The sequence below is a fragment of the Porites lutea genome, chromosome 2 (genome assembly GCF_958299795.1).
Source record: "Porites lutea chromosome 2, jaPorLute2.1, whole genome shotgun sequence".
Lineage (NCBI taxonomy): Eukaryota > Metazoa > Cnidaria > Anthozoa > Scleractinia > Poritidae > Porites > Porites lutea.
Genome location: NC_133202.1, coordinates 46523357 through 46536808, shown reverse-complemented (window position 1 = coordinate 46536808; position 13452 = coordinate 46523357). Strand labels below are relative to the sequence as shown.

At 41.0% G+C, this 13452-nt stretch overlaps 1 protein-coding gene across 5 annotated transcripts in view; it reads right to left on the bottom strand.

Annotated features, from left to right (window-relative positions):
- Window positions 1-11212, bottom strand: part of LOC140928820 (uncharacterized) — a 16282-nt gene extending 5070 nt beyond the window's left edge. Inside the window, exons 1-4 of one of the 5 annotated variants that reach the window (XM_073378602.1) lie at window positions 10626-11200; window positions 8689-8730; window positions 5872-6156; window positions 3067-4727 (exon numbers count right to left, since the gene is read on the bottom strand). In XM_073378602.1, coding sequence (XP_073234703.1) covers window positions 3460-4727; window positions 5872-6156; window positions 8689-8730; window positions 10626-11100 — 2070 coding nt within the window. In that variant the 5' untranslated portion in view covers window positions 11101-11200 and the 3' untranslated portion in view covers window positions 3067-3459. Of the gene's footprint in view, window positions 1-1862; window positions 4728-5871; window positions 6157-8688; window positions 8731-9458; window positions 9509-10625 lie in introns of those variants that run through there. The other 4 variants (XM_073378603.1, XM_073378605.1, XM_073378601.1 and 1 more) reach the window with 4 other exon arrangements.
- Window positions 11213-13452: the final 2240 nt, after the last annotated feature.

The window sequence follows — 13452 nt, the reverse complement described above, 5'->3', positions numbered from 1 at the left end:
TTCGCTACGGTAAAACGCCGGGAAGAAGAACCTAGGATTTAAGAACCTGCTGGCAGAAATTTGTCATTTGAATACTCCAAAATATAAGAACCAGTTTAGCCAAGAAAAATCAACAGGTTTTTGTATGTGGGGTTAGACTATATTTTCATGAACATTTTGACAAAAAGTCTGGCTTTAATATGGGAAATTTATATTATGTTATATAATAAATGTGTAAGGTATACAACCATTGTCGAAAACTGCATATGTTCTAGCTGGTAACGTAGTTTTGTTAGATTTTTGGTAAATAAATGCCTATTATGAAGGACAAATACCATTTATAGCAATTTCTTGTAATCAACAACAGTATCCTTCTTCATAAAAATTAAGAACCTATTTGGCCTAAACTTCCAATAAGTACTCCAAACTATAAGAATTAATCTATTTTGCCAAACTTCAAAAAATCTAGGTTCTTCTTCGCGGCTGTTTACTGTATTTCACTGCTCGCTCGCTTTTTTCGCTCGTCCGCACTGAACGAAAGCCTGAAACATAGAGGATATTACATGGCCGCGCGGAGATACGAAATTTCGCTTCGAGGGTTGAAAAATATTTCACGAGTGAGCGCAGCGAACGAGTGAAATATTTTTCAACCCTCGAAGAGAAATTTCGTATCTCCAAGCGGCCGTGTGATGTTTTCTTTATTATATAAACACCAATGAAATACCAAACCATTTCACTTTAATAGTTTTTTGGTGTGAAAGGCGGGATTTATTATGTAGCCATAGCAACGGTGATATTTTCACATGTGAAGATAACATGTTATTTTCACAGGTGAAGATATCACATTTTCGCGCAAAAGCTCACCTGGTATTTCATTGGTGTTTATATAATAAAGGCTAATATTTTCTTTTGTTAAGATTATTCATTTTCCGCCAGCAATTGTAAATTCTGTATAAAAAAGTTAAGACTATTTGTGACGCATGGGTGCGGTGCGGCTGTTTTTCCGATAAAACCAATTATTTTTAGACTTCCTTATTACGTGGTTCCTTCAGAAGCCGTTATTCAAGGACATCCAGTATTTCCGCAAAAACCTTCGTCATACCAGCTGCACATTTACATCTACATGTATGCACTGAGCTGTGACTGGATTAACTCTTACGCAAACTGATCGACAGCTTTATTTTTTGCTTTTTTATTGTCAGGAGTTATCAGAACGCAAAATTCTTAAGTGATCAAAGGCGTTCAATGCAGTAAACGAATATGCTGGTCCTTTTTGGGGTATGATAAAAGTTTGCAATAACGGAAAGACAAACCAACGACGAATTCAACCACAACATAATAACATGTAAATTAGTCCTCACCAGCCATATGTTTTTCGTGCACCTATAAAAATTTAAGTGGTGGTAACTCACATGCGATTTAGAAGTTGTATAACACAGTAACAGTCAAAACCACTTTCTTACTAAACGAACGAAAATGAAAGGCAGTAATTCAGCCTGAAATGAGAGAATTCTGAATATTTCAGTGGATTTTCTGCACAGCAAATGCGGTCTTTAGATAACCTCCCACGCAGGCGTTTTTAGGGGAGCCCGTATTTCGAGTTTCCCTGAAAACATCTGCGAGGGAGGCTATTAAAACTACGGGTAACACCTGTCAACGGAGTATTCCGAACGGCCGCCGAACGCCGAGTTACTCCAAGTTTAGGGGCTAGGATGGAAACTCAGAGAGTCTAGTTCCAGTGCTGGTCTTTATACAGGGCAAACTGAAGCGGAACTTGACTCACTTAACTTCGTCCCTTTAATCACCAAGACTTCTTGGGTCATAAGGCGTTTTGCGCAATTTCCCTGCAAATCTGAATGAAAGCGCTGATAACTGCTACATACCTTTCGAGGTTTGCGTTTTTCCACCACTTTTGTCGGCCAAGTTAACGATAGAAACTGGCTTGGAAAGTAAAACATGATAGTCATCGCCGGCCTTTCTGCCAATTTTCCGGTACTGAGCTGAAACGATACCTTCACCTTCCACGCGAAGCACGTTGTTTTCAAAGCTTGAAAAGCTTCTTCCTTTACAACGTAACTCGCCAAGGTCTTCTACAAATTTAAGTACGCTTTCGTGATACGGGTCTAGAACTGGAAGCCTACAAGCAACGAAGCTCCTGTTGTCCACATTTTTAACGTATTTAAAGCGAAGAGTTTTTTTAAACGGAGCGGAGGGTCGAAGAAGTGCCAATGCGGCGATTCCAATCACGCAAACAAGGGCGAACACAATTCGAAGACTGTGTGGTTCAATTCTACATGGAAATCTAACACACTTTATCATCATAACCAATCAAATCTAGAGGCAGTGTTACACAGCGCTAGCACAATTCTTTGTATACCTTGTCTCCGAATAGCTCAGTTTGGGAGTTCAATGAAGTGGAAAAACGCAACCATGACAGCCGTTACGCAAATAATGCGCATGCAAGCGTGTGCTGTGCGTTCCACGCGCGATAAGTCGCGCGATGGACCCGTAAAAGCTTGCAGGTGTTGCCACCCTATTACAAAAACTTGCCCAATCAGGAATGGTCAAAATTCCGCTCACTTGATACTATCTTTTGCAAAACAACTTCAGTGAATCATTATTCACGTGTCAGAATGTAGATTTTTTTGCCCGCACAGACGGGTATCCTTTTTATAATTTGCTCATAAAGTTGTTCTCTGGGTGATCCAACGATCGGGTTACTTTGTAAGTGAACAAAAGGTAGAATTTTTTTCAAACTTTTTTGTTTCGTAGTAAATTAAAGCCGACTTCCGTTCAGCAAATTTAACCTTCGAGGTAATTTCTTTCAATGAGATTGTGAGGGTAGCCTCTAGTACGAACGCTTGTGAGTTAACTGAGTACTTTGTTTTAAAACTGTAAGCTCTTTACCTTTCATGAGAACTTTCTGATTTCATTCTTTCTGGAGCTGAGTAAAGCGCGAAATTTCTCAAGGTCTAAAGTGCACTTCCCAAGGGGGGGGGGGGGGGGGGGCTAGGTGGACAAGATGATGCCTCAATACGCCCAAATGGACGTATTCGAAAAAAGACGTGCGAGTTAATTAGATGCAAAGGTATAAATGATAACAAAAAAAATGTTCTTCTCCAACTGCAGCACCCTTTTTTTCAAGTGTTTTTTAAAAGAAATTGTCGGGGTTTTCCCAAAGAGCGAGAAAGACAGCTGAACATTATTGTTTGGATTTTCAATTTACATCGATCCTTGCGTCGACAAGGATCCACCAGGCGATCTTAGTCGTCCATCGCGGCGAGTTCCCACTCCACTCTCGTTACCATTCTTCTTCTTTGTCCAGCTGAATCTTTCAAAAGACATATAATTTGATCGGCTGGATTAGTTGCCCGACTGGAAGGCAATACTCAATTTCCACTGCATTTGAAAAAAGCTCGCATTAACAGAATGTGGTCTATCTCGCCAATACACCAATGAAAAACGTTCCTACTGAGAATTCTAATAACAATAGCAATATTTACGTGCACGAGGGTATAAATCTTGAAGACAGAAGATCTGGTCTTTATAGGCGTCCAAACGACTGATTTCACCAACAAGTGAAGGACTACCTTTTTTCATTCTAACTGATGCCTCGTAAAATCCATCATTTGGAAATGTGACTAATTGTAACTGATAGAGAGTATCCAAAACAAGCGTGTTCTTTGATTTGCCTCCATACTCAAGTCCACAGGAATCGCATACCTCGTCACGTTTAGATTTCTTGAAAAACTGTAGTGTTTCACTAGGCATATCCCGAAAAGCGCTTTTCACATCTTTCAAAACAAGCTTTTGACACAGTTTTGCTACTTTGAGGTTTTGTGAAAGCAATTTATTCATATGACTCACTACAAACTCCGCCAATTGCCTAATAACAGGTTCATTCACCGAAATTTCCTCTAAATTAAGACAAGGACACCAGTGTTCCTCAACACCTGCCATAGCGCAAGTGCGATTTCCCTCGTCGATCCGGTTAAACAGGCTTTGACCGGTTGTAATCCCACTTGGATACTCGGGGTACGTGGTTATGTGACGAAGGGTAGCATACAGATCAAACGGTGTAGTAAGAACACCTGAATTATGCACAAGGTTGTTATAGAGCTTCGGGTACTGTTCTGGAAACCATTTTGGTGTTGTGATTGATAGAAATGGAAGCCGTTCCTCAAGTTTTCCTTGGATGGTCTGCCTTGCTTTTGAATAGCGTGATCCGTGGTCTCCAAAAATGACAAGAAACGTGTTGTGAAGGAATGATTCCTTATTCATCTGTTGCAGAAAATTCTTGAAATCATCATCGGCATAGCCAATACTATTTAAACTGTCATGTGATATCACAGCATGTGTGACTAAGGAGAATTTCGGGATGTTCTTGTAAGCTCGGAAATAACTCAACAGATATTCAAACGAAACTTTATGAGAAGCTCTACTGTTGATGCAATATTCCGTCCATCCCAGATCCTCCGCTGCCATCCAGAATGGTCGTGCAAAATGATCTGTTGGGGGATCTTTGAAGCCCTTCAGGCGATAATTAAACGAAGCAAAATGAGGTGAGTCTTCCGAGAACATTGTTACATATCCCTTTTGCTTGAAATCCTTGAATATCCATCGCCATATGTCAACAGGGCTGGCTGCATTTCCCATATCTTTTCTCGCCTCCGGTTGGTCTTTTTCTGCAATTCCAGTCAAAAGAGCGGCCAGCTGAGCTGTGGTACCATCCCCAACAATTGTTTGACCTTTAAATTTGTAAAACAGGGCACGGCATTACAATTGTCATGACATTTTGTAGACACAATAAGCACGAAATAATCATTATGTATCAACTAATGACCTAGCACCAGAAGCAAAATCCGCACCAGCGGGCGCCTGCAGCAGCAGCAGCAGAATTCCCAGTAACTGCACCAGCCCTATCATTAACAGTATATAATCTTGCAAAAATATCAGAAATATCAGCATCAAAAAGAAGTACCTCCATCAGACGCAGCAACAACACCATCCTCGGAGACCCAGGGGCTGATAGTGGGAGCGAGGGAAAGTCTAAACGGGCGGAAAAATATGGCACAAAAGAAAAGTAAAGAACGGCCAGAAGAGCCCCTGGGGACAATGTCTTACCAGACCAGTTCCAAACGGTCGCCGCCGTTCTGGCTTCTGATTGATGCCAGAAAACTTTGTGTTTTTCTGGCACCAATGAGAAGCCAGAACGGCGGCGACCGTTTGGAACTGGTCTGGTAAGACATTGTCCCCAGGGGCTCTTCTCGCCGTTCTTTACTTTTCTTCGTGCCTTATTTTTCTGCCCGTTTAGACTTTCCCTTGCCTCCACTATCTGCCCCTGGGTCTCCGAGGATGCAACAACGCCAACATCAACATCAGAAACAACACCATTATGATCAGTAGCAGCAGCAGTGGCGGAGGAGTAGCAGCAGCAGTAGTGTTAGTAGCAGTAACAGTAGAATTAGCAGTAGCGGCAGCAACAGCAGCAGCAGAGTATAGAGTTGTTGCAGCAGTAGTGCCGGTAGTAATCGTAGTAGCAGCAACAGAAGTAATAGCAGTAGCAATAGCAGCAGTGGTAGTAGTGCTGGTGGAAGTAGCAGCAGCTGAGCAGCAACCGCTCGTAATCGGTAACGGGTAATGGGCTCTTAGAGAGTGTGGTAGTTATAAAACAATATATTAATCCGCAGAAACTATGGTAGTAGTCACATTTGCTTCTTCTTTAAGTTAAGCTGAACCTCTGCATCCGGTACATCCAAATGATACCAAAAACCCTGCAGCTGTCATGGGATATGTATATATTTGTCGTATCCATCCTAGTTAAGTATTTCCAGCACAATTAAACCCTGTTACTATCCCTATGGAGGTTAATGTCGTAGAAAATATCCTCACCTCGCATCAACAATGAATTCAGATCATTTGTCAAATATTCCAAGCTGTTTGGCATTTTTCTCCTAAAGTTAGCCGCTGACGTGGAGTCGAACATAATCAGCGCAATATTCAGCGGAATACCACCAGGTTTCTGCTGCCTTTCAAGAACTTCCTTTTTTGGAAACACGTGCATGTGCACGTCACTCTTCCTCTGACCCCATGACGTCAAGGCATCGACTTGAATGAAGTCATGTTCCACCTTTATGTTCTTACTCAAAAATTTACCTGCAACTGAAGAGCCAAAAGCTTTTGCTGAATCTGTCTTAAAAGCTGCCTGCAAAAGTTATAACTAAACATGTCTGGTGGAGATGACAATTTGTCCAGGCAAAATCTCCAGTCATTTTGACCGGTTACTTACAGTGGTTTTCACTTGAAGACCACATAAAGTCCATAAAGAATACACATTTTCTACCACGTTCAACGAAAAATTGTTTTAGCTTTATCAGCACAAATACAGAGTAGGTTGGTGACAATCTCATTACTAAAAGACAAATGGTGGATCTTTTGTAGTTTCTTTAGATGCTAGGCATTTCCTTACCTGTACTGTATTTTTAGTTTTCGTTTTATTACACTGTATGCAACTGACCGTTAGACTAAAACTACCTTCTGTAACTATTATTATTCTAAAACTTGTTGTTGTTGTTGTCGTTGTTGTTGCCACAGAATGGAACTTCTAATCGATCTTTTTCACTCATGTTCCTTTGTTCTAAAAGATTCATTCCCTGCTAACCATCTTCTTTACGCTCTGCATTTACGTATTCCCACTTGTGATGATAAAACCCTTGGGGAACCCCCCTTAAAAAATAACGGCGGTGCTCATCATGCCTATTGCTGGTTTTCACTGTCACGTCATCGAAAACAAAAATCAAAACCGTTCAATAAAGTAAGTCCAGAATCTGGGAAACGAAAGAAGGTAAACATACAAAGAACCTCGCCTGGATTCAGCTCGGTGTAACTTTTCATATGCAAGATATTCGGAGAATGTTATACCTGAATTTAAAGAGCTTAGTATGGAGACGCCATGTTGGTTTCCCTCTGAGGGGCACCATCATGGCGGCCGGAAACTAACAGAAATGTCTATTACCTAGTTTTGCTAGGAAAGCATTAATTCAATCCTCGAGGAACTCATAAACATTTAAGTATGACTTTTTTCTAATAAAAGGACTGTTCAGACAACAAAATCCTCCAAAACAAGTCACTTTTCTAACTAATATGACAGGTTAGAAATTCAAGCATACTCTATCCCAAAACAAAGAACCCTTTCGACGTGAGAATTTGTAACGGATATAGGTTTTTAGCTGTTCTGACACTTCATGAAAGTAAAAGTTCAGGAGGATCGATAATTCTTTACTTGTGAACTGTGGTGACGTCACGAGAAAACCAAGAATTAAAAGTTTCATTTTACGAACTGGTAACGTTTAGGGTGCAAAAGTCTACAATTTACCGCAGTTAGAGTTGTCGCGGCAACTTTCAGACATTTTACGATATTAGGATTAATATAAACGGAACTTTTAGTTAGTCATCTGAAAAAAGTCTTTATCGCTAATGAAAATGTACAAAAATAACGGAGGAGGAAATTTATGCCAAGCCAACAAAACAAGATTCTGGGGTATTTTTGAATTTTTTTCTGCGAGTACAACACAATTTTAAGGGCAAAAAACGCGAAAAATCAACTCCTGTTCTGCAGGCTAAGAGAACGCCTGTTTACTAGGGAAGGGACACTAAGACCTTATCCACACTTATCCACACGTATCTGAATATTTTTAGAAAGGAGGATTTCTTTTGTCTATTAAAAAGACGCGCTCTCACAGGTAGCGTATTCGAATCGTTTTCGCCCTTCCACATGAAGAAGCTAAAACGATGGGCATACGATAAGGGCATACGATAGCATCCCTTGCAGAGCATGCGCTGAATGATGTATGACATCATCGTCGGCGGGCAGCCTCTGTTTTCGTCCGTCCACAGGAGTGACTCCAAAGACTCGTGAAAACAACAAACAAATTTTCAATCACTACTGTGATCAGAATCTTATACTCCCTGAAGAAAATGTGAGGGTCCTTGGAAAAAAAGAAATTGACCAGAAACTGGTAACACTCTTCTCGTTTTAGCGGAACACCATGGGTAAAAAACAAATGATTATTAATGCATCCAGGAAATTTTGGTTCTGACACAATCGTCCGTAAGTACGTACGTATGTCCACCTTTCATTTAAGCGGAAGTGAAGTGTCTTCCTTACGACTACCTATAAAGTCCAAGGCACATGCAAATAGGACAACTGCACGATGACGATATTTGACTACAACTACCAGAATTCATTTCGGTTTTGCTTTGTTATTTAAATTTGTCAATCCCGCCGAGGATTAAAGAACAATAGCATTAATTTGCACAAGAAAACAACAAACTCAAGGATTCTGGTAGTTGTAGTAAAATGACGTCATCGTGCAATTGTCCTATTGTGTTTAACTTGATACATGGACATCCATGGTATGATCAATTGACAGCTGTCAGAATAGGGTACCTGCTTACCAGTGTCACCTGACTGTATCGCGACAACTCATTGAGGTGACGTGCTTTTTAAACTTCTCCGCTGACCAGTTATGGTATTCAAGTCATCGCAGGCTAAAAAAACTTTTCTTTAGAAAGATAGTTCTTAAAAGACCTTAAAAGTAACCACGAGCTCTTGGCTAAATCTATACATTACTGAATTTATGTATGATATACTGCTATACTAGATCTAACCTCCACCCCACCTCTGTATAATAAAAAAGCTGTACTAACCTGTGGAACCTGCAAAAAAATTCCACAATCTCGCGAAGAAACCTATAAATTTGAAAGAAAGTACGGTTACCACAAAATGAAGAAAACCTTATCATAATGCGAAACAGTCACAATAGCTCGATAGGCGTTTTTATTTGCATTACATTTAGACTGGGTGCTCGTTCGTTTGCTTTTGATTGATTGATGGCACAGTTTCAATAGGGCAACCTGCTGAAATAATCAATCATAATTAAACCTGACTCAATGAAACATCCCCGTGGCGGGTTGTTTTATAAGAAATCCAAACAATCTTTTTCTCGAATGAACTATCGCGCCAAACGAAACTTAAATCATTCTCGTGTACATCCTTGAACACTCTTTCAGCATAATTTTCAGAAAAACAATAAGACAATCAACAAAGAACTAATTCTATGTAAATTTAGCTCCAAAAGTGAGAAAGGAAAACGAAAACAGAGAAAATATTAAATCTTCCGTGTACAAATCAACGATGCTAAAAAACCTTGAATAAGTTTGAAATTATAAAGTATTTTCGATCGATATGAAACGTTTATGTGGCTCGGATATTCTGAAATAAACTATTTACTACTCTCATTTTAAGTTTGCCATCCATTTCATTCGCGCTTTCCTCCGGCCGCTGACTTTTGAGGGGGTGTGTTCACATCCTTTATAACTAATTCCTGTTTTCAGGTTTTCGTTTTAAGACCCTTTCAATGCCAGGCAGGAAATCTTAAAAAACGAGCAATACAAGGAAATAATAATTCGGCTCCCACCTCCATAACAAGCCATAGGCAAGTTTAGAGCTTTAATGTTATCTGAGTACTCGCTGAAACACTGCTGAAATGCGATTTTCTCCCGCGTCTTCTACTTCAGTTATTCCATGCAGATGTGTCTTCTTCGACTTCTCGTAATTATCTGGGTTTGGAGAGTAATAATTGTCTCCCAGCCCTTTAATTTGACGATGGTTGCACAGAACTCAAAGACGTGTTGTCAGTACTGTACTTCTTTGCCATCTTTTCTGGTGTTTTTTAGGGAAACTGACGGTTCCATGGCAGACTCTTTGAAAATGTGCGTCTACCATCTCGGAACCATCGAACTTGATGTGTCCGTACAAAAACCGGGAGGTTCTAACATAGTTAGGTTGGTATATTATGCGTGTTTAGAACTTGACGAATTCTGATTGATCTCGATTCGCTCCGACAGTCAGATTGCATTACCTTCGTTGTCTCGACAGTGTCTCGGAATATTGACTTTCAATAATGGCGTGTGACGTGACATTTCATAAGTGTATTAAAATGCACACTTAAGTCAATTCAAATTATGTCTACTCAAGATACTAGTTCAGCTCCGTCACCTTCGGATAAGGACGCTAATATAAAGAAAAAAAGATGACTCAATACCCGGTGAATATCACGAATTAGTCCGCTAACGTGCGTGGACTTCCGTGATTCGGCTGAGAGTCCGGCTTGATTATCGTTTCCAGTTTCCAAGGCCCTAGTGTGACTAGGATGATGTTTGAAAATCAATTAAAGATTTGCTAGCATCTCGCACTTTTTAACAACATTTTTATCTTGCTTATTAGTGTGGACCTTTCGCTGATGAGATTTCAAAATTACGACTTTGCGTTTTTCCTCAATGGCTTCCCGCTCCTTTCAGTTGATACACAATGTTAACACAGCCTCAAAAATTAAACATCGTGTCGACGAACAAATTATATATGTCTTCCCAACCAAAAAATGCCCCCCAATTTAAAGGTCGTAGGCAGAACTGAAGAAACACTCTAGTTCGTGGTATTTTAACAAACAAAGCATAAGCTTAGATATTCGTTCAGAATTATAAGGGACAGTGACTCGAAGTGTCTAGCGCGAAAAGGAACACCCACCCATACAGATTTATATAAATGATATTAAAACCGTGACAGCTAACTGAGCTAATCGTACCTCTCGAACGTTGCTCAAATTGTACCGCTTTTTCAGCACTGTTGTCGGCGATGTTTGGAATGGGGACTGGCTCTGAACGCAAAATGTTGAAATCATCGCCAGGTGGTCGGCCAATAATCCTATACTGCGCCGAAACAATTCCCTCTCCTTCAACGCGAAGCACATTGTTGTCAAAGCTAGAAAAGCTTTTTCCTTCACACTGAAGCTTCCCTAGGTCTTCAATATATTGTAGTATACTCTCCTGAAATGGGTCAAGTTGAGCAAGTCTGCAAGCGACGCTCCTGTTCCCAACATGTGTAACGTATTTGAAGCGAAGTGTTTTTTTGAACGATGGATGATGTGCACGCGTGCTCGGTATGCTTGATTTTCGAAACAAAGGTAAGAAGATTACCATCGCACACACGAAAGTAGTAGTCACAAACAATATACGAATACGGTGTAATCGAAATTTGAACGGAAGGTTAAAAACATTCATGGCTATAATTTCAAATAACTAAAACTTTTCAAACGGCAGCAACCGCAATTCTTCGCTCGAAAACCTAATGTCAGGTGGCTTTCCTTTACATCTTCCGGGACAAAATTCCGTAGCAACTAAAATATGACTGACAGCACCAACCTTAACGACACGAAAACCCAGTGGAGCGATTCGGCTGCAAGTGAAGCTAGAGTCGGGAATAAAACGTGGTTCCGAAGGTGCCGTGAAACTTTAATCGATATCTTTGTAGCAGGGTAAATGGGAGTCGGCTTTGAGCATAACGTTGCTTTTAATAAATCTTCGTAAAAAGGCAATCCCTTTTGCAAGTAACCATAAAGATGACTAAACAATGTATTTTTTGGTTTTGGAAGGAGAACCAACGTAACAAAATAGAAGTACCGGATCCTAATAGAAGCATGATCCAATCAGAGCCATGAAATATAGTTTAAAACGCAAAACAAGATAATCCTTACTGTTAGCTCCGTCAGTCTTCTTTGTCTTCTTTCTTTGCTTGTTTAAAACATGTGTAATTACATAGTCTGAGGCCCCGCCAGGGGAGGTGGGGGCGGGGGTAATGAGATACCAGTGTACAATATACCAGATTTCGTCGTCCTGAAATACCACTGGCACAATACCAAACTGCAAAGTGTTAATTTATATTCTAGGGCAGAATCAGTACAGAGCGTTTTCACATGACGTCACGGCGGGGATATTGGTGTTCCAAAACAATGAAACGGCGGCCATGTTGGTGTACCAAGACAATCCTGTGGGAATTGCATTCTTTTCTTATGCAAACGCTTCTCTTTTGTTCCAATAAATTTGCATAGAGGCTGGCCACGTGAGTGAAAACGCTCTATATCTGGTTTAAAAATAGGTAAGACAACGTTTACATACCGGCCGGCTGAGAAGGTGATCCATACGCGTCTCTACAACTGTTTATGGCACTCAGCCAAGAAATACCAAATGTGGGCGGTGGAATTTAAATAAAGTACGGCAGTAAAAGGTGGGCCTGATCTGGCATGAGAAATCCTTTCGACTAGACTATAGAGTTTTTCTTGTAGTGAATAAGGTGATTGATTGATCGGCACAAATTTTACAAAATACATGAAAAGTCCGACAAAACAGCTGTCCGTGTCAGTACGTTACCAGAAGATATGAGCCCCATTGCATGTTCATAGATTCGTTATGGAAGCTTGGTTGGTGTGAAGGATCCGCAAACTAGGAACGTCCACTCCTTCTTGGCAACTCATGGTACACACGTGAGTCTGGTGCTATGAACCGTAACGTGTTGACAGAAACATAATCTGAAATAGAGAGTCAGTTATCTTAAGACCTCAAACAATGATGAAAACGTTTATAACAACTGTTCATCAAGGTCAAACGAGCTAGAGTTTCCCACATTAACAGCAGGCATTCTTTTCCCGCTATTGTTTTATCTCGAACTAGTTACTATCCCAACAAAAGCGCCTTCCGACAAAAAGAGGATCATTCTGCGCTCTAGGTTTCCAGTAGCCTGTACCCATAGTGGATAGGCGATAGGCAAGACAGAATGAGCTAGATCATTCTCTCTTGCGATAGGTTTATGCGTTTTTAAGGCGGGCGAAAGAAAGCACCAAAAGAACCCGGGGGGCTAGTCACGCGCAAGGAGTTCATTTTCGTGCCCCTTCTGCGCGCGCGACTCACGTTCCACGCTTTTCCCGCGCTTGCCTTCGCTCGCCTGAAAAACGCAAAATACACCATAACGCCCGTTCTGCAGGCTAGGATAGGGTTTAAAATGCAGTCATTTCCAGTTTTTTTAAACCAGCAACTGGAAAGAAAACACAAACTGAATGTTTGAAAGTTTTCTTTAACTTTCAATTACGTTGGAGAGGTTTATAGCCTGCGTTAAAGCTAGTCCCCATTTCGAGTGGCGAGAGTAGCGGGCCGCTCGAGAACGCGCGTCTCTTTACGCGTGCCGCCCGCACCCCCATGAAAAGGTTTGTGTTACTAACCAAAATATCGGGCAGCCGGGCAGGTAAACTTTATCATTTGATTGCTTCTCTTTGCTTTCAATCGTCTTACCGTGAGGATCATTTTACTGTTATTCTATTTCATCGTCTCACGATAAGCTTGGCTGTGGAGTTTTCGCGATTTTCGCGATTTGAGAAAAATCGCGAAATTTTAATACCCGCGAAATCTAAAAATGCCGGCTTGTGTACGTCTCCAGGGTTGCAGGTCGCGGGTTTCAGGTTGCAGGTTGCAGCCCCGGCGGGGGGGGGGGGGGGGGGGGGGGTACTCCCATACATTACCTATACGGGTATGTGCCGCCCAACGGGGTATCCATTGCAGAGGCGTTTTCTAGAACGGGGTATA